At 38.3% G+C, this 22,510-nt stretch overlaps 1 protein-coding gene across 1 annotated transcript in view; it reads left to right on the top strand.

Annotated features, from left to right (window-relative positions):
- UIMC1 (ubiquitin interaction motif containing 1) overlaps positions 1–22,510 on the top strand; it is a 152,865-nt gene that overhangs the window by 106,729 nt on the left and 23,626 nt on the right. The window contains exons 9-10 of the mRNA XM_036884707.2: positions 6,789–6,892; positions 11,617–11,770. Coding sequence (XP_036740602.2) covers positions 6,789–6,892; positions 11,617–11,770 — 258 coding nt within the window. The remainder of the gene's footprint in view (positions 1–6,788; positions 6,893–11,616; positions 11,771–22,510) is intronic.

Here is a 22,510-nt window from a genome sequence, read left to right as displayed (position 1 = left end):
CAAGGCCCTTCTGTTTCATTGTATTAAATATATCATGCCATTCTCTTCTGGCCTGTAGGGTTTCTGTTGAGAAGTCTGATATTAGCCTGATGGGTTTTCCTTTATAGGTGACCTTTTTCTCTCTAGCTGCCTTTAAAACTCTTTCTTTGTCCTTGATCTTTGCCATTTTAATTATTTTGTGTCTTGGTGTTGTCCTCCTTGGATCCTTTCTGTTGGGGGTTCTGTGTATTTCCGTGGTCTGTTCGATTATTTCCTCCCCCAGTTTGGGGAAGTTTTCAGCAATTATTTCTTCTAAGATACTTTCCATCTCTTTTCCTCTCTCTTCTTCTTCTGAAACCCCTATAATACAGATATTGTTCCTTTTGGATTGGTCACACAGTTCTCTTAACATTGTTTCATTCCTCGAGATCCTTTTATCTCTCTCTCTGTCAGCTTCTATGCATTCCTGTTCTCTGGTTTCAATTCCATCAATGGCCTCTTGCATCTTATCCATTCTGCTTATAAACCCTTCCAGAGTTTGTTTCATTTCTGCGATCTCCTTTCTGGCATCTGTGATCTCCCTCCGGACTTCATCCCATTTCTCTTGCGTATTTCTCTGCATCTCTGTCAGCATGTTTATGATTCTTATTTTGAATTCTTTTTCAGGAAGACTGGTTAGGTCTGTCTCCTTCTCTGGTGTTGTCTCTGTGATCTTTGTCTGCCTGTAGCTTTGCCTTTTCATGGTGATAGGAATAGTCTGCAGAACTGGGACGAGTGACGGCTGGAAGGACTTCCTTTCTTGTTGGTTTGTGGCCCTCCTCTCCTGGGAGAACAGCGACCTCTAGTGGCTTGTGCTGCGCAGCTGTGCGCAGACAGGGCTTCTGCTTCCTATCCGGCTGCTATGGAGTTTATCTCCGCTGTTGCTGTGGGCGTGGCCTGGTTCGGGCCTCTCCTCCAAAGTGGTGAAGTCGCGTTGGAGCAGGAGCGGCTGGGAGGCTGTTTATCTCTGTAAGGGGCCTCCCTGCTCCCTGCAGCCCAGGGGTTAGGGTGCCCAGAGATCCCCGGATTCCCTACCTCTGGATTAAGTGTCCCGCCCTGCCCCTTTAAGACTTTCAAAAAGCACCCGTCAAAACAATACAACGACCACAAAAAAAAAAAAAATTAAAAAAAAATTTTTTTTTAATTAAAAAAAATAAAAATAAAAATAAAATAAGTATAAAAGGTGGCCGCTCATTTTTCTTTATTCTCCGGTGCCACCCTCAGGCATCTGCTCACCGGTCTTGCTGCCCTGTTTGCCTAGTATTGGGGGCCCTATCCCTTTAAGACTTCCAAAAAGCGCTCGCCAAAAAGAAAATGGTCGCTCGCTTTTCTGGTGTCCTCCGGCGCCCGGCCTCCGGTTCCCGCTCACTGTTCTTGCTGCCCTGTTTTCCTAGTATCCAGGGCCCTGCACTCTCGTCCGGATGGCTGGGGCTGGGTGTTCGGCAGTCCTGGGCTCCGTCTCCCTCCTGCTCTGCCTACTCTTCTCCCGCCGGGAGTTGGGGGGATGGGTGCTCGGCTCCCGCCGGGCCGGGGCTTGTATCTTACTCCCTTCTTGAGGCGCTGGGTTCTCTCAGGTGCGGATGTGGTCTGGATATTGTCCTATGTCCTCTGATCTTTATTCTAGGAAGGGTTGTCTTTGTTATATTTTCATAGATATATGTGGTTTTGGGAGGAGATTTCCGCTGCTCTACTCATGCCGCCATCTTCCGCCCCCTCTGCCCGGTCTTCCTTTTTTATCCATTCTATTACTCTGTGTCTTTTGATTGGTGCATTCAGTCCGTTTGCATTTAGGGTGATTATTGAAAGATATGTACTTATTGCCATTGCAGGCTTTAGATTCGTGGTTACCAAAGGTTCAGGGTTAGCTTCTTTAGTATCTTCCTATCTAACTTAACTCGCTTATTGAGCTATTATAGACACTGTCTGGAGATTCTTTTCTTCTCTCCCTTCTTATTCCTCCTCCTCCATTCTTTATATGTTAGGTGTTTTATTCTGTGCTCTTTTGTGATTTGACTGCTTTTGTGGGTTGTTGATCTTATTTTTTGCCTTTAGTTAGTATTTGGTTGGTCTGCTTTCTTTGCTGTGATTTTATTTTCTCTGGTGACATCTCTTTAGCCTTAGGAGTGCTCCCATCTAGAGCAGTCCCTCTAACATAGCCTGTAGAGGTGGTTTGTGGAAGGCAAATTCCCTCAACTTTTGCTTGTCTGAGAATTGTTTAATCCCTCCTTCATATTTAAATGAAAATCATGCTGGATACAGTATTCTTGGTTCAAGGCCCTTCTGTTTCATTGCATTAAATATATCATGCCCCATTCTTTTCTGGCCTGTAAGGTTTCTGTTGAGAAGTCTGATGGGAGCCTGATGTGTTGTGCTTTGTAGGTGACCTTTTTCTTCTCTCTAGCTGCCTTTAAAATTCTGTCCTTGTCCTTGAGCTTTGCCATTTTAATTATTATGTGTCTTTTGTTGTCCTCTTTGGGTCCCTTCATTTGGGGGTTCTGTGTATTTCTGTGGTCTGAGCGACTATTTCCTCCCCCAGTTTGGGGAAGTTTTCAGCAATTATTTCTTCAAATACACTTTCTATCCTCTTTTCTCTCTCTTGTTCTTCTGGTACCCCTATAATGCAGATATTACTCCTTTTGGATTGGTCACATAGTTCTCTTAATGTTGTTTCAATCCTGGAGATCCTTTTATCTCTCTGTGTCAGCTTCTGTGCGTTTCTGTTCTCTGGTTTCTCATCAATCAATGGCCTCTTGCATCTCATCCATTCTGCTTTTAAATCCTTCCAGAGATTGTTTTATTTCTGTATTCTCCCTCCTTAGCTCTTGCATATTTCTCTGCAAGTCCATCAGCATGGTTATGACCTTACTTTTAAATTCTTTTTCAGGAGGATTGGTTAGGTCTATCTCCCCAGATTCCTTTTCAGGGGAAACTGTCTGGGTTAATCTGGTCTGTATCAAATTCTTCTGCCTTTTCATGGCGATAGAGATAGTCGTGGGTAGTTGGCACGTGTCAGCTGGGAGAACGTCCCTTCTTGGTAGTTTGTGGCCTTCCTCTCCTGGGAGAATGGTGACCTCTAGCGGCTGGTGCTGGGCAGGTGTGCGCGGATGGCTCTCTGATTCTTGCCTGGCTGCTGTGAAGGAAGTTCTGCATGCGGTTGCTGAGGGCTCCTCTATGGCGAGATCACGCTGGAGTGGGAGCAGGCAGGAGGCTGTTTATTGCCGTGAGGGGGCCTCAGAGCTGCAGTGCCGCCCAGGGGGTTAGGGTGCCTGGAGTTCCCCGGGTTCCCAGCTGCTGAGCTGATTGTGCTGGGATGCCTCCATCCAGCTGTAGGGTCCCTGTCTCTTTAAGACTTTCAAAGAGCACTCACTTTTCTTTGTCCCAGGGGTGCCGGTTGCGGGGACCCGCTTGCAGATTTTACTGCCCCGTTCCCCTAGTATCCAGCACCCCATGCACTGTGTGTCTGCGCTCCGGTGTGGATGGCTAGAGCTGGGTGTTTAGCAGTCCTGGGCTCCCTCTCCCTCCCCGCTCCGACTCCTCTCCTCCCGCCAGGAGCTGGGGGGAGGGGTGCTCAGGTCCCGCCGGGCTGTGGCTCGTATCTTACCTCCTTCGCGATGCGCTGGGTTCTTGCAGGTGTAGATGTAGTCTGGCTGTTGTCCTATATCTTCTGCTCTCTCTTTTAGGAAGAGTTGCCTTTGTTGTATTTTCGAAAATATATATGTTTTTGGGAGGAGATTTCTGCTGCTCTACTCATGCTGCCATCTTGGCTCCGCCCCTGCTAGTTAGTTTTACTGTGCCGTTCACTCATTATGTGAAGAGTCCAAAATTGAATTTTGTGCACAATTCTATCATTGACTTATTTTTAATCTCAGATAATATACTTAACCTGGCTAAGTACTGTACTTTGGTTTTGTTAATTGTAGAGATGAAAAACATGGGTACCTTGCTTTAGGTTTCAGAGATGCTCGTTTCAAGTTGTACATAAATAGATTTTGACACACAAAACAATTTTGAGTGAACCAAGACACCATTATCTGAGAGAACTTTTGAGTTGAATCATTTTATAATATGAAGAATTATTTTGTAATATAAGCTGCTATTTTCTAGGGAATTTGTTTTAGCTTACATTTTCTTTTTTGGCTTTTATTTAAAGTGGGGCCCATTATATTTATTAGTAACCTCATTCATGTGAGATTGAAGGACTTCTTCTTAATGTTTAAACTCTTTGGACAGGAAGTATTATACAAATGTTATCATAAGTCAAATCTAGTTTTCCCTTTGGTGTCTTGTAACTGGTCAGTGTCAGAGAGACTTACAGATTTCTTATTTCAAGTTTTTTTCCACAGAGACTCAAGCTTAGTTTACACATTAGTCTTGGGAAGTCCTGTAAATATTTTTAAGCATTTGGCAGTGTATCATAAAGGCTTTTCTTTTTTTCTTTTTGAAGTTGAACTATGTTGGTTTTTATTGAAAGTGGCTTCTTAATTTGGAATGTATTGGTATTACTTCCTAACGATACCCCTAAAAGATCCTACTACCAGGGGCTCTGGTTTTGGCAGGAGCTCTCAGGAATGCTGTACTGTCTTTTTGAAAAGAAAGCTTTACCTTCTCTCTATCTGGAACTCTATCTTTCCATCCTGCTGGGAAGTCATTCAATCTGTATGCTTAGGATGATGGCATGTAACATCACATTGGGATCTTGCAGGAGGAACCTGCAAATACAATAATCTTAAAAACCCTCGTAATAAGAGAGGAAAAATCAAGTCCTTCAGGAGTGAGGTTAGATGACTTTTATGAGCATGACTTGCTGTCATTAGCTTGCTAATTAAATAATTAAGTCCAACTGTTTGCTGATACAAACTATTTCTAAATGAGATTGCAAAAGGTTTCCATAACATTACTGTTCCTTTTGCTAAGAAAGTATAACTACTTCTCCATGGAGCCAGACTACTGAGTCACTTTCTAAATAAATAATTTATAAACTATGCATCTAAATTGTCTGAAAAATTTGTTCTAAATGGGGGAAACACAGACTGAGTGTGGTAGGCCATCTTTCCTATTTTGTTTTGTCTCGTATTTCTGACCTATTCCAAGGGTCTGATATTCAAAATTATAGCACCTTAACTTCATTGAAGAAGCAGGATTATAGAAGCACATTGTGCGTGATGTTAGTTTTGTTTATTTCTAAGGAGCTAATACCCTCCTAAATTGTCTTTAGTTGAACATTTAAAATATTCAAAGAAATCTTAATTAAAGACCTTTATTATTACATTAGTACAAGTAATGAGTGGCTTTTCTTTCTAACAGACTGGATGTCTTTTTTGGTAATATCAGTGAAACTTGACAAAGAAGATTTTGAAGTTTATTCACTGTTAAGCCTGTTTTCCAACAAGGCAGTAAGATCTGTGTGTGTGTGTGCACATGTCCAATTTTCAAAAAATTATATTAAAATATAGTTAACATTAGAAATGTATTTTATCTTTCTTTGGTGATTGAGAAGATACCTCAGTATCTTGCAGGTACTTTATTCGCCCAGTATTGGCCATTCATTGTATTTGTGAAGCAAAGAATTACCAGTTAGATGTATAGTGTGTACAGTGTAGATAACAGAGAACTTACTGGATTTGTGCTCTGAAGTAAGTTTCTTTTCCAGATTTATTGTCCTTCTTTGAAGTATAGTTACTGTTCTTTTATATTGAATGATAGGTGTCTAGACTAGAGATTTGCAAACTTTTTCTATTAAAGACTAGGTAGTAAATATTTTAGGCTTTGTGGGCATACAGTCTGTTTAAACTGTTCAACTCTGCCATTTTAGCACTTCAAAAGCAACCTAGATAATACAAAGAAGAATGAGTATAGCTGTGTTCCATTGAAAGTTTATTTCCAAAAACAGCAGCTAACTGGATTTGGCCCATGAGCTATAATTTGCTGACCCCTGAACTAGTCCATAAGAGATCCCATCTTACATCTTCTTGTACCGTGTCTGTTACTTGTACAATGCCTGGAATTTGTTCCTAAATATTTTCTGGGTAAGTGTTGAATGATTAGATGATGCCTAAAGAATGTATTAAAGAAAGGTATATCTTTGCCTAGACTGTATTTTCTATTTCTGCTCCCAATTTTTTATCTAATCATCCCTTTAACCTTAAAACTAACATCGGCAGTTTTTTGTTTTCTTTCAAAATAATACACTTTAAAACCAAAACTATACTGGAAAGAAGCCAAATGGATTAACTGTGATATATCCACACAGTGGAATACTACTCAGCAGAAAAAAGGAAATAAACTACTGTTATAAGTAACAACACAGATGCTTCTCCAACCATTATACTAAATGAAAGAGTCAGACACAAAAGATGACACACTGTATGATTTCACTTATATAACATTCTAAAAAAGCAAAAACTATAAGAACATAAAGTAGATTGGTCACTGCAAGGAGCCAGATAGTAAGAGATTGACTGCAAAGGGATACACGAGAACTTTTTAGGGTGCTAAAAATGTTGCACACCTCGATTGTGGTGGTTACATGGTATAAATTTGTCATGTATACATGATACTATGTATACGTTTGTCAAAACTTATCAAACTGTATACTAAAAATTGTATGTAAATTATGTCTCAGTAGAGCTTTTAGAAGAAACAAACTAGGTCTGTGTTACCACTGTAGTATTATCACACCCTAAGCTAATTTAGGGGAAATAGGTGTTTGTTTTTTAAACTATGAAAATACAAAATGAAAATTAATGAGCTTTTAATTTTTTTAATTACAGAGACACAGCGAAGTTCCCCTGAAACTTCTGACCTTGAAAGAGAAGTCTCTCCTGGTAGCAGAGAGACTCCAGATGAAGTAAGACTAATAATGGCAGATAAGGAGGTGAATATTCTCTATAATTTTTTTCAGTGTTTTCTTTCTACTGATAGTCTCCTCTCTGATGTAACATTGACCTTGGCTGAAAAGATTTAAGTGACAAAAAGTTGTAACTTTTGGGATACTTATCTCAGAGATTCTTATAGTTAAGGTCAGTTCAACACTGTTTCTAAAAATAACAGTACCATTTCTTGAGTACTTTTATATGCTTTATTATTTCTATTATAGATGGGGAAATGGAGGCCTTAGGATGTTTAAAGAAATTTGCTCAAATTCAAACTGCTAATAATGGTAGAACTAGAATTTGAACACAGATTTTCTCCAAAGTCTTGAGGTATTTTCCATTACATACAGATAATGAACAATCTTGGAAAAAGTCACTATATTTACATTATGACATAACTTTCAGCCCTATTTCTAGATGGCAATCAGAAATGCAAAGTCAGGATAGCAGCATGATAAAATAAGCAAATCTCTATTTGCAGTTACCTTTCCTAACTTCGCATGCCTGGCATAAACCATAAAGCTGATTGATACAAGTTCATACTTCTGATTAAGATTCTTAGTGTATATTTTTTAGTATATATTGAATTTGACAAAAGAACAACAGCTAAGAAATCTTTTAAAGAACTGAAGATCTTTAAAATATGTTGTGAAAAGCAGCATGAGAATTAAACTAATTTTTCTGTGGAAATAAAGATTTTGGTTATGTTTGTGTATACTATCTTATCCTAAGCACCTTAAAAAGGCTTCATTCTCTTATTCCTTTTTATGCTCCAGTTTTTTTTGAGAACAGTTTTTACAGTAAAAGTTAGATCCCCTCTTTAGTCTCTGCACTACAAGTAACTGGGTAGAAATTCTGCTTTTGTGAATCATGCACACTGCTTGGTTCCCTGGAACCTGATCTGTCACAAGATTCCTTGATGCCAGGGGTGGTAGGAAACATGATGACACTCCCTGTAGCAGAGCAACTGAGGACACATCATGCTAGATAATGTCAGAATGGCCTCAGATCCTTTTTTCCAGGGAGGGACCAAATCTTCTAAATGGGGATTGGGGAACAGCGTGTTAACATAATATCCTAATTACAGTAGAAGCCCTGCAAGCTTTTAGTTAATCAAGGCTGATATTTTACCCATCTATGACTACAAAGGCCTGTTCTTTCTTTGGGGCAAAGAGGAGGAACCCTGTTTAGAATTTATATAGTATGTATGTCTGTGCCACTACAAATCGGATGGATGGAATTGTATGGCCTTCTTCACATTGAATGCCCTCTTTTCCATATTGCTGTTTGCTGATACCTGTGGATGTCGCTAAATAGTCTTAGAAGCTTCCATTAAAAGAAGTTAGAGATACTGTAGTTATTAAGTTGCTGAGTAATCATTTACTAGTTACAAGTCACTTATTAGAAATACAGAATCTGAATATTTTGTGTGAACACAGTATCACAATGGTTGTGTGCCCTTGGAATCTGTGTATAGGGTTATTTGTTCTAAAATGTCTTGTTTTATTGGGAGGTGGTGTGGTGTAGTGCAAAGAGCTTGAGCATTGGACTTAGGAGACATGGCTTTGAATCCCAGCCCCCACACTACTTTGTGACCTTGGACAAATTATTTAATTATTCATTTATTTGGCAGATATTATAGTTTGTATATTGTGTGAGAGTCATTCTTTTAGACTTCTGAGATAGAAAGATCAATAATAAGAAATAAATAGTCCCTGCCCTCAAAGGGTTCTGGTAAGGGAGTAGACAGGCATATAAAGGATTATTATAATTATAACATGGTCTGACAAATTTAATGATACAGAGATGCCTGGGGCATTAGGGGAGCAGAGGAGAGGACTCGTTTTCTGAATTTCTGTTCTTCATATATAAAATAAAGACAAAGATAAATGATTTTACTGTGTTGTTCTGAAGATTAAATTAGATAAAGGATATAAAACATGGCAGAGATTGGGCACAAGTAGAGGTATGCATATGGAATCAGTTATTTTATTGCCTTTTAATATATTGTGGCTGTTCAGTGATAATAGCTTACTAATGACAGAGAATTGCTCAATAGTATTCAAAGTATTTGGAATACCGTAGGAAAATTGTAGTCCCTCTTGATTTGATTTCCTGCAGTGGTCAGGTTCCTTTGGAAATGTTTTCTGAATATCTTGCCTAAGAGATTTCCTTAGTTGGAGTTCCAGATATTTTGTTTTCAGAAGAGTTAATAGAAGTTACAATTAAATAGTTGGTCTAGTCAGTTGGTTTTAAAGTAAACTATATTAAGAGTCTTATGGTAAGAGAGGAAAGATCTAAATAGCTTTCTAAGCTGCAAATAAACTGCATAGGAAAAGGGTAGGGGGTTCGTGATTTGAGGACATACTTTTATTTTTACTTGCTCCATTTCTTAAGGTGAGGTTTCTTTTGAGGTCAGAAGCTAAGGACCAACCTTTAAGAAGTCAAGATTTGGTATCCAACTACCTCTTTTGAGTTACAGTATTTTTAAAGAAGTAGAAGCAGCTTTGCAGAGGCCATATCCCTAACTACTGGTCCTAATAAAAGCTGTTTCGCTTGTATTTTTTCCTCTTGAGATTCCTCCATGGTAGTTAATATTTAAATAAACCTTTTTAATGGTGCTGGAAAAAATCTTACTTTAACAATGTTCAGAAGCCTTCTGGGCTGCCTATGAATTTGATTGGAAGTGCTCTTGTATTTACAAAAAGACAATAACAGACTACTCCCTCTCAAATACATTAACAGTTGAATGTACATTTTCTGCACCTTATGGAGTTGGTGGTGACTACAAAGGAAGGAGTATAGTGCTCGGTGTGAACACCAGTGACATTTGTGTCGTATAACATTTCTGTGCTTTGTGAACTTCAGAATGCCCAGTAATTGCTCAGTTGCCATTAACTTTCAGTAACTTAAAACTACTTGCAAATTTTAGGATGTATTGATTTTTTTCCCCTCTGCTCAAATGGCTTTGCATAGATAAGACACCTTTTCCTTGTAAGATTTATGAACAGGGGAACCTGGCTTTGTGAGAAGCTCAGTGTCTAAGCTTGGAATAAATAACACCTAGAACTAAGAGTTGACTAGAACTAACACTTGACTCTCCCCACCTCCTAGAGAAGAATAATAGAACCTAATAGTCTCCCAACACCTGGTAGGGTCATTGTCTAAACAAAGTGCATGGGGTGCTTTTTGCTTTTGCCACAACACGGTGGAGTGGAGATACTGAAGGTTTTGGTACCACACAGGCCTGGGTTTGAATCTAGATTGTCCACTTCCCAACTTATGATCAGCAGGTTACCATGCCTTCCCAAGCTTCAATTGCTTTTGTAATACTGGAGCTAGTGATACCTGTGCCAGTTGGCTTCTGTGAAGGATGGTTAGGGAAACTGCTTGGCCAAGCCTGATGTACTATAGAAACTCCACCACTATTGGTTCTTCCCTAATCTTTCTTTTTTTAATTTTTTCTTTCAGAGTGTCTTTTTAAGTAAAAGGCAGTTGTGCTGAAAACATTTTCTGGCATTTGTAGGAACTGTTTGACCTGGTATCTAGTTGACCTGTTTCCCTCTCTGTTGGATTGCATTCACAAGCAGTAGATTTTAGGGATGGCCTAAATTTAGGAACTGAAAAAACCCTGGTTAGGTCAGAGCTCAGATTATATACCCATTGCAGTTTTGGTACTGTTCTTGTACCAGAAGAGGGTTCATTTTTTTTTCCTGTAGTAAGGCATATGACAACCTCAGTGCTCCTTGCTCTTAAGTGGGAGCAGTGACTGTGTAGGACAGTTTCACATTGATTGGATAGGACATGCTGTCCTTTAAAGCAAGTGTTAGGCAGTAGTGCTGCAGTGCTCACGCCTACTGTTGAATTAATCACTGCAGAGCTCTCAGCTCTGACCTGTAAAGGTAAAATGAAACTGCCTCTGAGAGACACCAGTGATGATGGAAAAATGACTATAAAACACTGAGAGGAGTAAGAGAGATAAGGAATGGCCTTGACGAAATTGTCTTAATGACTTTTCTTTGAGTGTTCTTAAGTATTTGGGTTTTAGCTGTGTTTTCTCATTTAATCCAGAAGTGACAAATAAAACACAAGAGGTGGTATGTCTTACTGGTCTAAGCTGAAGCCGAGTTTTCTTAACTTAAATTTTAGTTGTGCTTCTTTTGCTTGTAACTCTTGTTTACTTGTGTCTGAAGCCACTTACGTGATCACAGTTCTTTTGTGAGATTGAAAATCTTTCTTTAGAATGCTGTTGATATACAGGTAGTTTGCCTCACAGCACACACAGCATACTGACCCAGTGATGACAGTGTCATACAGTGTGATAGAGAGGAATGCCCTCAGGTTTTGGAACCAAATAGTCCTTGGTTTGAATTTCATTTCTGCTGCTTATTTGTTTTGTAACTGTGAACAAGTTGCTTTACTGTTTTGACCAAATGCTTTTCTCATGGGAAAAAAAGAAAAAAGGGTATATTAATACCTTTGTAAGATTACTATGAGAATTAAATGAGTATTACATGCAGTGTGCTTAGCACATAGTACGCAGGCACTGAGTAAGTATTAACTATATCTATGTATCTTCCAGTCCTCATTCATGAACTGGTGAACTGATTGGTATTGTCTCTTTTAAAGTAAATGAAATAAGGGATAGAATCTCTTGCAGTTCTTTGAGGGAAAATGTATTTTATAAAGTAAAGCTGTTATAGTAGCTGTTTAATGTATTCTTCAGGTTGGTAACAGGGAAGATGCTGAGAAGGAAATACCTACTTCTGCCTTCTTACCTGATACCCAGGTATCCTGTCCACTGTGTGACCAGAGCTTTCCACCTTCAAAGATTGAGCAACATGCCATGTACTGCAATGGGCTGATGGGGCAAGATACAGGTAACAATTTTTCAGGACAGCCAAACTCTTTTCTTTGTGTGGTCGTTTTGTAATCCTATATACAATACAGCACAGAAAAAGCAGATAATTCTTTAAAGTCAAAGTTGTTGGGTTTTTTCTTTCTACCTAGCTAATTCTCTAGTACTTTTCATGTTCTTTATTACTTTGGCAGCTATGCTATTTTATTGCCCATTTCTCAAGGAGAAGGGGAAGGGAAGAATCTTTCATCTTTTAATGTTTCAACTTTGCTATAGATAGGCCAAAAAAATCAGTGTGATGCCATAGACCTTACATTTCAACTTAATGTATTTTGTTTTAAAAATTAGAAATATAATAAAGACAAATCTAGAATACTACCAACTTCTTTTCAACACCAACTTATATACCTAGAACCAGAAATGTGATTCTTCTCTATCACCTATTGCCTTCCTATTTAATTTTAATTCATCCAGATATTTTGGAATACTTTTTTTTAATGGTTCTAGACCTTATGTGGGTTACAGAATTTTAAGACAAGCTTTCTGCCATTAAGGAGCTTGCAGTCTCTTTGGGGTGATAAACATTAACCTAAGAAATTAATTACAAGATGACACAAAGTGAATGATCATTTACTCATATGAATGTCCCTGACAGTGAGTGCAATAGAAAGGAGGAGAGCCACAGTGAGTGGGGATGATGCCTTAGAGAGGGTAGGCCTAGACTGGGTTGTGAAGGCTGGATAGGTTTGGATAAACCCTAGGAAACTAGGGAGCCCTTTATCTTCCTATCGGTTAGATAAGATAGGAAGCAAGGGAAACAGCCACTAAACAACAGCTTCCTCTTGATCATCTTAGTGGTGTTAGCTTGCCAACTTAAATTACCCTCTCTGGTGACATTTTAAGCTCTGTGAGAGAATTTGGAGCCGGGAGTCCTCACTAAAACTATCCCACTCTCTGCTTACTCCTCTAATTTCTAGGAACAGAGTTTGAGGATGTAGGTGAGGTGAGGAAGTAGTTTAGAGGAATTATGCAAAGCACCTACTAGTTTGCCTGGTATATAGTAGATCCTCAGTAAGTTGCTCTCTTTATTTGGTCTCTCCACCAGCTTGCCTGCTCCTGTCTTCTTTGCCAGAGGTACTAGTGATTGTTCTGATTCCTCTCAGCTTTAAGTCTGGTGACAGAGGCCAGACCCTCAGCCTAGTTTTTTAATCTTTCGTAAAAGGAGGCCTCTCCTACTATGGAGGGGAAAGAGTTACTCTTGAAGACATAAAACCAAGACTGGTAGACTTTAGCCCACTGCTTAAAGGGATGGGAATAAGACAGAGGACTTACCTCCTAGAGTTTAGTATCCATCTTTCCCTTCCTTCCTGTTTTCCCCTGAATCTGATCCTAGACATGCTTGGTTTGGTTGTGTAAAATAAATTGTAATTAGAGTCATTTACCTGAAGTGTCTACCATTTATGCCTAGTTACCATGCAGCACAATAACAGTTATGCATATCATTAAATATATGTCTGATTAACTTTGCTGTGTAAGTTTTATTTGATTATAATACTACACTGGATAAGTTTGCTCAGTTTGTTGCTTAATGACAGGGCTATCTGTTTACAACTGGAAAAAATTAGAGAGAGTGTTTGAGGGGAGGGGATTTGCTAAATTAGATTAGAACAGAGGCAGCTTGCCTTTGCATTTCCTTTCCGGGAAATGTCTTTGAGACAATTTTTATTTAAACACCTAGGAAGAAATAGGCTCTCCATTTATTCATTCAATAAATATTTACTAAGTACCTACTATATACCAGATATAGTAAACAAAATATACAAAGTTCCAATTCTCATGGAGCTTATATTCTAGTAGTGGGATACTGACACTAAACAAAAATACAATATATCAAGTGGTGAATAAGCATTTTAGAGAAAAAAACAAAGGAAAAGCAGAATAGAGAGTACTAAGGGCAGGAGGTAACAATTTAAATTGGGTGATCAGGAAAAGTCTCATTGAGAAGGTGGCATGTGAGCAGAGACCTAAAGAAAGTGAGGGAATAAGTTAAAAGAATTTTGAGGTGTTGAGGAGGATGTGTTACAGGCAGAGGAACAGTTAAGTGCAAAGATTCTGAGGCCTGAACAGGCTTGGTATATACGAGGAATGACAAAGAAGCCAGTGTGGCTAGAGTGGAGTAAGTGAGGAAGAGATAACAATGAGATCAGAGAGGTTATTGGGGAGGGGACAAGTGGACAGATCACATAGGGCTCTTAGGCCATTATAAGGACTTTAGCTTTTACTGTAAGGAAACGAAGAACCACTGGAGGAACTTGAGCAAAGAGTGAATTAACTAATATTTGAGCAAAGGCTCACTCTGGCTGCAGTGTGAATAGATTGTTGGGGTCAGGGACAAGGGGGGAAGCTGGGAGAACAGTCATCATTTTATTTTTGGTAATAGAGTGGAAGAAACAAGGGCAGTGGAATTAGGCAGATCTGAATTTAAATTTCAACCATAATACTTGTCATCTGGGTAATGTGAGAGATTACCTTACCTCTTTGAGGGTCAGGTGCCTTGTTTGTAAAATTAGTTTGACATGATCAGGATTGTCATAAGAATCAGAGACCATTTTATAAAGTACTTAGCACTGTATCTGGCATGCAATAGATATTCAATAAATGGTTGCTGCTGTTATTATTGAATATTCTCTCTGCCTGTGTGGTCTTTCTGAGGTATGCATTTCTGTGTGCTAATACATAAAGGATAAGCCATTAGCCAGGTAGAGCTAAGGGAAAGATGAAAGGCAGGGAAAGATGAAAGGCAAGGAAAGACGTGAGAGTCAAAGTGGTAAGAATAAGCTAGTGAGAAATAGATCATGAGTTACGGAAGCCAAAAGCGTTAACTGTATACACTTTAGGCCTCAATATGGGGGTGTGGTGTAGAGTCAGGATACTGCCAACAATGAATTTTCTCTTCACAGATACTTCCTGGAAAATTATGGTGGGTAAGTGGGTGGGTGGAGGTTAAGAGTCCTTGTTAAAGGTTTGCCTGAGAGCTAACAGAAGGACTGAGGCCTAGAATAGGCTTGATTTGAGTGGCTCAGCAAAAATCCTAAGACCTGAACATCTCTAAAACATTTCTTAAATTAGACAAAGTTTGGCTTTTTCTGTTTTATATTCCTAAATCCACCTAGCTGAATGTAATTTTTACCCCATTCAGTCTTCTCAGTTTTATTAATGTGGCTCTTGTGGTACTCAGGATGATTAGATTAAGTGTATTGTATTGACACCTAACTGATGAGGTGTTAACAATTGGGAAATAGCATAGGTTTGGTAGAAATAACATGGATTTTGGAGACAGACTGACCTGTGGGAAGATATACAATCCAAACACACTGAGATTACAGTGCAGTTGGGTAGATAAGACATGCAAATAAATAACTGTGACTCAAGGTTAGAACTACTAAGGGACATACTTTCCTGTGGTGTTTCAGAGGAAATATGGTTAGAGATTGAGAGGAAAGGGCATCAATGTAAAAGAACAGTAGGCAAAATTCACATAAATAGAAAAATATGAAGGGTGTACAGGAAAACAAACAATTCAGTGTGGTTAGTATAGGCATTATTATGCAAGAGAATAGGCAACTGGAGAGTGACATGTGATTTGAGTTATGTATGTTAATATGGGGCAAAGTTCTTTTTTTTTTCCAACTGTAAAAGAATTATTTGTGTGTTTACTCCACTGTAGACTCTTGGCTGCAGGTGTTAGAAATATAATTTAACTAACCTTAAGCAAAATAGAGAAATTAGTTGGTGTAATAATTGGGAAGTCTGGTGTAGGTTTTAGGCAGAGCTGGATCTAGGAGCTCAGGTGATGTCTCTCCATCTTTTGATGTCATTTGTCTCTATTTAGTAGAAGGCTTTTTTCAAGGGGTAATCAGAATGTCTTCCAGCAGCCATAGACTTTTAGCTTTTAATGGGAAGAAGTTCTTTCTCCTGAGACATCCTATGTCATTCTAGAGAAAGACTCTGATAGGCTTTATTTGATTTAAGTATCCGCTCCTGGTCTAGTTAATATAACCAAGTGGATAGGTATATATTGTTTGTCAGAACAAGTACCAGAAAACCCTAATAGAATCTATCAGAAAATTCTATCAATCACAATAACAGAGAATACCATTAATAGTGGGTTTAACATACAGGGTTTCTTTTTCTCACATAACAAGATGTCTAAAGTGAGGCAGTTGCCCAGTGATGTAATGAGAACTTAGACTTTTCTCTTTTGGCTCTATAATCCTTGACTTGTGACTTACTGACTTACGGTTTTAAGATGGCTGTTGTATCTCTAGACTTCATGTCTGTGTCACAAGGAGGAAGAAGAGGAAAAGGTAAAGAGGCATGACTATAAATTTTGGCTACTGTAATCTAGTACTTGTTGCTATAAATCATGGAATTCAGTTTATTCCAAATTGTGGTGAAATTAGGTCATTTATAAATTGTCTTTTTGTGTGTTTACATCTTTATTTGCATGAAATAATACTATGTCTGAACTAATTGATTAGAACAGTGATTCAACTTAACAAAAATGGTTGTGTTCTACTATTAGTGAAGTATTGTGATAGGTGCTGGGGGTGCTCAAAGGTGGTAAGGGATATGATGTGGAACTGAATGGTACCTCAAATTTGTATTTAAGGAATTCACAGTCCAGTGAGACAAACAGACTTTCAACTGAGTATGATACAGATCAGTTGAAGTACTAGAGGCACTGCCTATTCACAGAGGTGGAAGGGATTACTTATAACTGGTGAGAAAAAGAACAGTCAGTCTTAAGTGTTCTCTCAATGTCAGTATGAGTTTTTTACCTTTTTTTTCTGTTAAAGATACACATCTAAAAAGCAATGAACCTTGAAGTGTATAAATTGTCTTCAGTTTCTCATAAGAGTTGTTTCTTTAAACTGGATTACCAGAAGTGGAATTACTAGATTATATGTATAAAGTTTTAAGATTGCTTTCTGGAAAGGTTATACTCATTTCAATTCTTTTTATTTTGGTATCATTAATCTACAGTTACATGAGGAACATTATGTTTACTAAACGCCCCCATCATCAAGTTCCCCCTACATACCCCATTGCAGTCACTGTCCATCAGCGTAGTAAGATGCTGTAGAATCACTACTTGACTTCTCTGTGTTGTACAGCCCTCCCAGTGCCCCCCTGAAACATTATGCATGCTAATCGTAATGCACCCTTTCTTTCCCACCTCCCCCTTATCCCTCCCTTCCCACCCATCCTCCCCAGTCCCTTACCCTTTGGTAACTGTTAGTCCATTCTTGGGTTCTGTGAGTCTGCTGCTGTTTTGTTCCTTCAGTTTTTGCTTTGTTCTTATACTCCACATATGAGTGAAATCATTTGATACTTGTCTTTCTCCGCCTGGCTTATTTCACTGAGCATAATACCCTCTAGCTCCAACCATGTTGTTGCAAATGGTAGGATTTGTTTTCTTCTTATGGCTGAATAATATTCCATTGTGTATATGCACAACATTTTCTTTATCCATTCATCTACTGATGGACACTTAGGTTGCTTCCATTTCTTGGCTATTGTGAATAGTGCTGCGATAAACATAGGGGTGCATATGTCTTTTTCAAACTGGGCTGCTGCATTCTTAGGGTAAATTCCTATGAGTGGAATTCCTGGGTCAAATGGTATTTCTGTTATTTTGAGTTTCTTGAGGAACCTCCATACTGCTTTCCAAAATGGTTGAACTAATTTACATTCCCACCAGCAGTGTAGGAGGGTTCCCCTTTCTCCACAACCTCACCAACATTTGTTGTTTGTCTTTTGGATGTTGGCGATCCTTAGTGATGAGAGGTGATATCTCATTGTGGTTTTAATTTGTATTTCTCTGATGATTAGGGATGTGGAGCATCTTTTCATGTGTCTGTTGGCCATCTCCATTTCTTCTTTGGAGAAGTGCCTGTTCAGATCCTCTGCCCATTTTTTAATTGGATTATTTGCTTTTTGTTTGTTGAGGTGCATGAGCTCTTTATATATTTTGGAAGTCATCCCTTTATCAGATCTGTCATTTATGAGTATGTTCTCCCATACTGTAGGATACCTTTTTGTTCTATTGATGGTGTCCTTTGCTGTACAGAAGCTTTTTAGTTTAATACACTCCCACTTATTCATTTTTGCTTTTGTTTCCCTTGGGAGATATGTTCTTGAAGAAGTTGGTCATATTTATGTCCAAGAGATTTTTGCCTGTGTTTTTTTCTAAGAGTTTTATGGTTTCGTGACTTACATTCAGGTCTTTGATCCATTTTGAGTTTACTTTTGTGTATGGGGTTAGACAATGATCCAGTTTCATTCTCTTACATGTAGCTGTCCAGTTTTGCCAACACCAGCTGTTGAAGAGGCTGTCTTTCCTCATTGTATATCCATGACTCCTTTATCGTATATTAATTGACCATATATGCCTGGGTTTATATCTGGGTTCTCTATTCTGTTCCACTGGTCTATGGGTCTGTTCTTGTGCCAGTACCAAATTGTCTTGATTACGGTGGCTTTGTAGTAGAGTTTGAAGTCAGGGAGTGTAATTCCCCCTACTTTATTCTTCCTTCACAGGATTGCTTTGATTATTTGGGGTCTTTTATGGTTCCATATGAATTTAGAACCATTTGCTCTAGTTTGTTGAAGAATGCTGTTGGTATTTTGATAGGCATTGCATTGAATCTGCAGATTGCTGTAGGCAGGCTTGCCATTTTGACAATATTAATTCTTCCTATACATGAGCACAGGATGTGTTTCCATTTATTGGTATCTTCTTTAATTTCTCTTAAGAGTGTCTTGTAGTTTTCAGAGTATAGGTCTTTTGCTTCCTTGGTTAGGTTTATTCCTAGGTATTTTATTCTTTTTGATGCGATTGTGAATGGAATTGTTTTCCTGATTTCTCTTTCTGCTAGTTTATCATTAGTGTTTAGGAATGCAACAGATTTCTGTGTATTCATTTTGTATCCCACAACTTTGCTGAATTCAGATATTAGATCTAGTAGTTTTGGAGTGGATTCTTTAGGGTTTTTTACATACAGTATCATGTCATCTGCAAACAGGAACAGTTTGACCTCTTTCTTACCAATCTGGATGCATTGTATTTCTTTGTGTTGTCTGATTGCCGTGGCTAGGACCTCCAGAACTGAAAGTGGGGAGAGTGGGCATCCTTGTCCTGTTCCCAATCTTGAAAAGATTTCAGCTTCTTGTTAAGTATAATGTTGGCTGTGGGTTTGTCACATATGGCCTTTATTATGTTGAGGTACTTGCCTTCTATACCCACTTTGTTGAGAGTATTTTTATAAGTGGATGTTGTATTTTGTCGAATCCTTTTTCAGCATCTGTGGAGATGACCGTGTGGTTTTTGTCCTTTTTTTGATGTGGTGGATTATGATGTTGGATTTTCGAATGTTGTACCATCCTTGCATCCCTGGGATGAATCCCACTTGATCATGATGGATGATCTTTTTGATGTATTTTTGAATTTGGTTTGCTAATATTTTGTTGAGTATTTTTGCATCTATGTTCATCAAGAGTATTGGTCTTTCTTTTTCTTTTTTTTTTGGTGTCTTTGTCTGGTTTTGGTATTAGAGTGATATTGGCCTTGTAGAATAAGTATGGAAGTATTCCCTCCTCTTCTACTTTTTGGTAAACTTTAAGGAGGGTGGGTATTAGGTCTTCTCTAAATGTGTGATAAAATTCAGCAGTAAAACCATCTGGCACAGGGGTTTTATTTTTAGGTAGTTTTTTGATTACTGATTCATTTTCCTTGCTGGTAATTGGTCTATTCAGATTTTAAGTTTCTTCCTGGGTCAGCCTTGATAGGTTGTATTTTTCTAGAAAGTTGTCCATTTCTCCTTGGTTATCCAGTTTGTTACCATATAATTTTTCATAGTATTCTCTCATAATTCTTTGTATTTCTGTGGTGATTCTGTTTATGTGTGTAGACTCTCTTTTTTTCTTGAGAAGTCTAGCTAGGGGTTTATCTATTTTGTTTATTTTTTCAAAGAATCAGCTCCTGCTTTCATTGATTCTTTATACTGTTTTATTCTCGATTTTATTTATTTTTGCTCTAATCTTTATTGTGTCCCTCCTACTTTATTTTTGGCCTCATTTGTTCTTCCTTTTCTAGTTTCGTTAATTGGGAGTTTAGACTGCTCATATGGGATTATTCTTCTTTCCTGAGGTAGGCCTATATTGCAGTATACTTCCCTCTTAACACAGCCTTTGCTGCATGCCACAGATTTTGCAGTGTTGAATTATTGTTGTCATTTGTCTCCATATATTGCTTGATCTCTGTTTTTATTTGGTCATTGATCCATTGATTTTTTAGGAGCATGTTATTAAGCCTCCATGTGTTTGTGGGCTTTTTTGTTTTCTTTGTGTAATTTATTTCTAGTTTCATACCTTTGTGATCTGAGAAGGTGGTTGGTACAATTTCAATCTTTTTAAATTTACTGAGGCTCTTTTTGTGGCCTAGTATATGGTGTAGTCTTGAAAATGTTTCGTGTGCACTTGAGAAGAATGTGTATCCTGTTGCTTTTGGATGAAGTGTTCTGTAGATATCCGTTAGGTCCATCTGTTGCAATACATTGTTTAGTGCCTCTGTCTCTTTTCTTATTTTCTGTCTGGTTGATCTGTCCTTTGGAGTGAGTGATGTGTTGAAGTCTCCTAAAATGAATGCATTACATTCTATTTCCCCCTTTAATTCTGTTAGTATTTGTTTCACATATGTCGGTGATCCTGTGTTGGGTGCATAGATATTTATAATAGTTATACCCTCTTGTTTGACTAACCCCTTTATCATTATGTAATGTCATTCTTTGTCTCTTGTCACTTTGTTTTGAAGTCTATTTTGTGTGATACAAGTACTACAACTCCTGCTTTTTTCTCCACATTAGTTGCATGAAATATCTTTTTCCATCCCTTTACTTTCAGTCTGTGTATGTCTTTGGGTTTGAAGTGGGTCTCTTGTAGGCAGCATATAGACGGGTCTTGTTTTTTTATCCATTCAGTGACTCTATGGCTTTTGATTGGTGCATTCAGACCATTTACATTTAGGGTGATTATTGATAGATATGTACTTATTGCCATTGCAGGCTTTAGATTCGTGGTTACCAAAGGTTCAAGGGTAATTCCCTTACTATGTAACAGTCTAATTTAACTCTTTGTATACTATTATAAACATAACCTAAAGGCTCTTTTTTTCCTCCTCCTCCATACTTCATATATTAGGTATCATATTCTGTACTCTTTTTGTATTCCTTGATTGACTTTCTGGGTCATTGATTTCGTTTTGCATCTGCTTAGTAATTAACTGTTCTATTTTTTTACTGTGGTTTTATTTCCCCTGCTGACAGTTATTTAGCCTTAGGAACACTTCCATCTATAGCAATCCCACAAAAGTATACTGTAGAGATGGTTTGTGGGAGGTAAATTCTCTCAGCTTTTGCTTATCTGAAAATTATTTAACCCATCCTTCAAATTTCAGTGATAATCTTGCTGGTTAGAGTATTCTTGGTTTGAGGCCCTTCTGTTTCATTGCATTAAATATATCATGCCACTCCCTTCTGGCCTGTAAGGTTTCTGTTGAGAAATGTGATGATAGCCTGATTGGTTTTCCTTTGTATGTGATCTTTTTTTCTCTCCCCGGCTGCTTTTAGTACTCTGTCCTTGACCTTGATCTTTGCCATTTTAATTATTATGTCTTGGTGCTGTCTTCTTTGGTTCCTTTGTGTTGGGACATCTGTGAACCTCCATGGCCTGAGAGACTGTCACCTTCCCCAGATTGGGGAAGTTTTGAGCAATTATCTCCTCAAAGACACCTTGTATCCCTTTTCTCTCTCTTCTTCTGGTATCCCTATAATGCGAATATTTTTCCTTTTGGATTGGTCACACAGTTCTCTCAGAATTCTTTCATTCCTAGAGATCTTTTTTCTCTCTGTGCCTCAGCTTCTTTGTATTCCTGTTCTCTTATTTCTATTTCATTTGCTTTGTCCTCTACTTCATCTATTCTGCTTTTAAATCCCTCCATTGTATGTTTGTCTTCAGATACTGTATTCTTCAACGTTTGTATGTCATTCCTGAATTCCTCCCTGAGTTTTTGAATATTTTTCTGTACCTCTATGAGCGTGTTTATGATTTTTTTAAATTTTGGTATCATTAATCTACAATTACATGAGGAACATTATGTTTACTAGACTCCCCCCATCATCAAGTTCCACCCACATACCCCATTGCAGTCACTGTCCATCAGCATAGTAAGATGTTGTAAAATCACTATTTGTGTTCTCTGTGTTGTACAGCCCTCCCTGTGCCCCCTGCCTCACATTATACATGCTAATCATGATGCCCCCTTTCTTCCCCATCCCCCCTTATCCCTCCCTTCCCACCCATCATCCCCAGTCCCTTTCCCTTTGGTAACTGTTAGTCCATTCTTGGGTTCTGTGATTCTGCTGCTGTTTTGCTCCTTCAGTTTTTTCTTTCTTCTTATACTCCACAGATGAGTGAAATCATTTGATACTTGTCTTTCTCCACCTGGCTTATTTCACTGAGCATAATACCCTCTAGCTCAATCCATGTTGTTGCAAATGGTAGGATTTGTTTTCTTCTTATGGCTGAATAATATTCCATTGTGTATATGTACCACATCATCTTTATCCATTCATCTACTGATGGACACTTAGGTTGCTTCCATTTCTTGGCTATTGTGAATAGTGCTGCGATAAATATAGGG

This window comes from Manis pentadactyla, chromosome 2 (genome assembly GCF_030020395.1).
Source record: "Manis pentadactyla isolate mManPen7 chromosome 2, mManPen7.hap1, whole genome shotgun sequence".
NCBI classification, from domain to species: domain Eukaryota; kingdom Metazoa; phylum Chordata; class Mammalia; order Pholidota; family Manidae; genus Manis; species Manis pentadactyla.
This window is presented reverse-complemented; position numbering and strand designations above follow the sequence as displayed.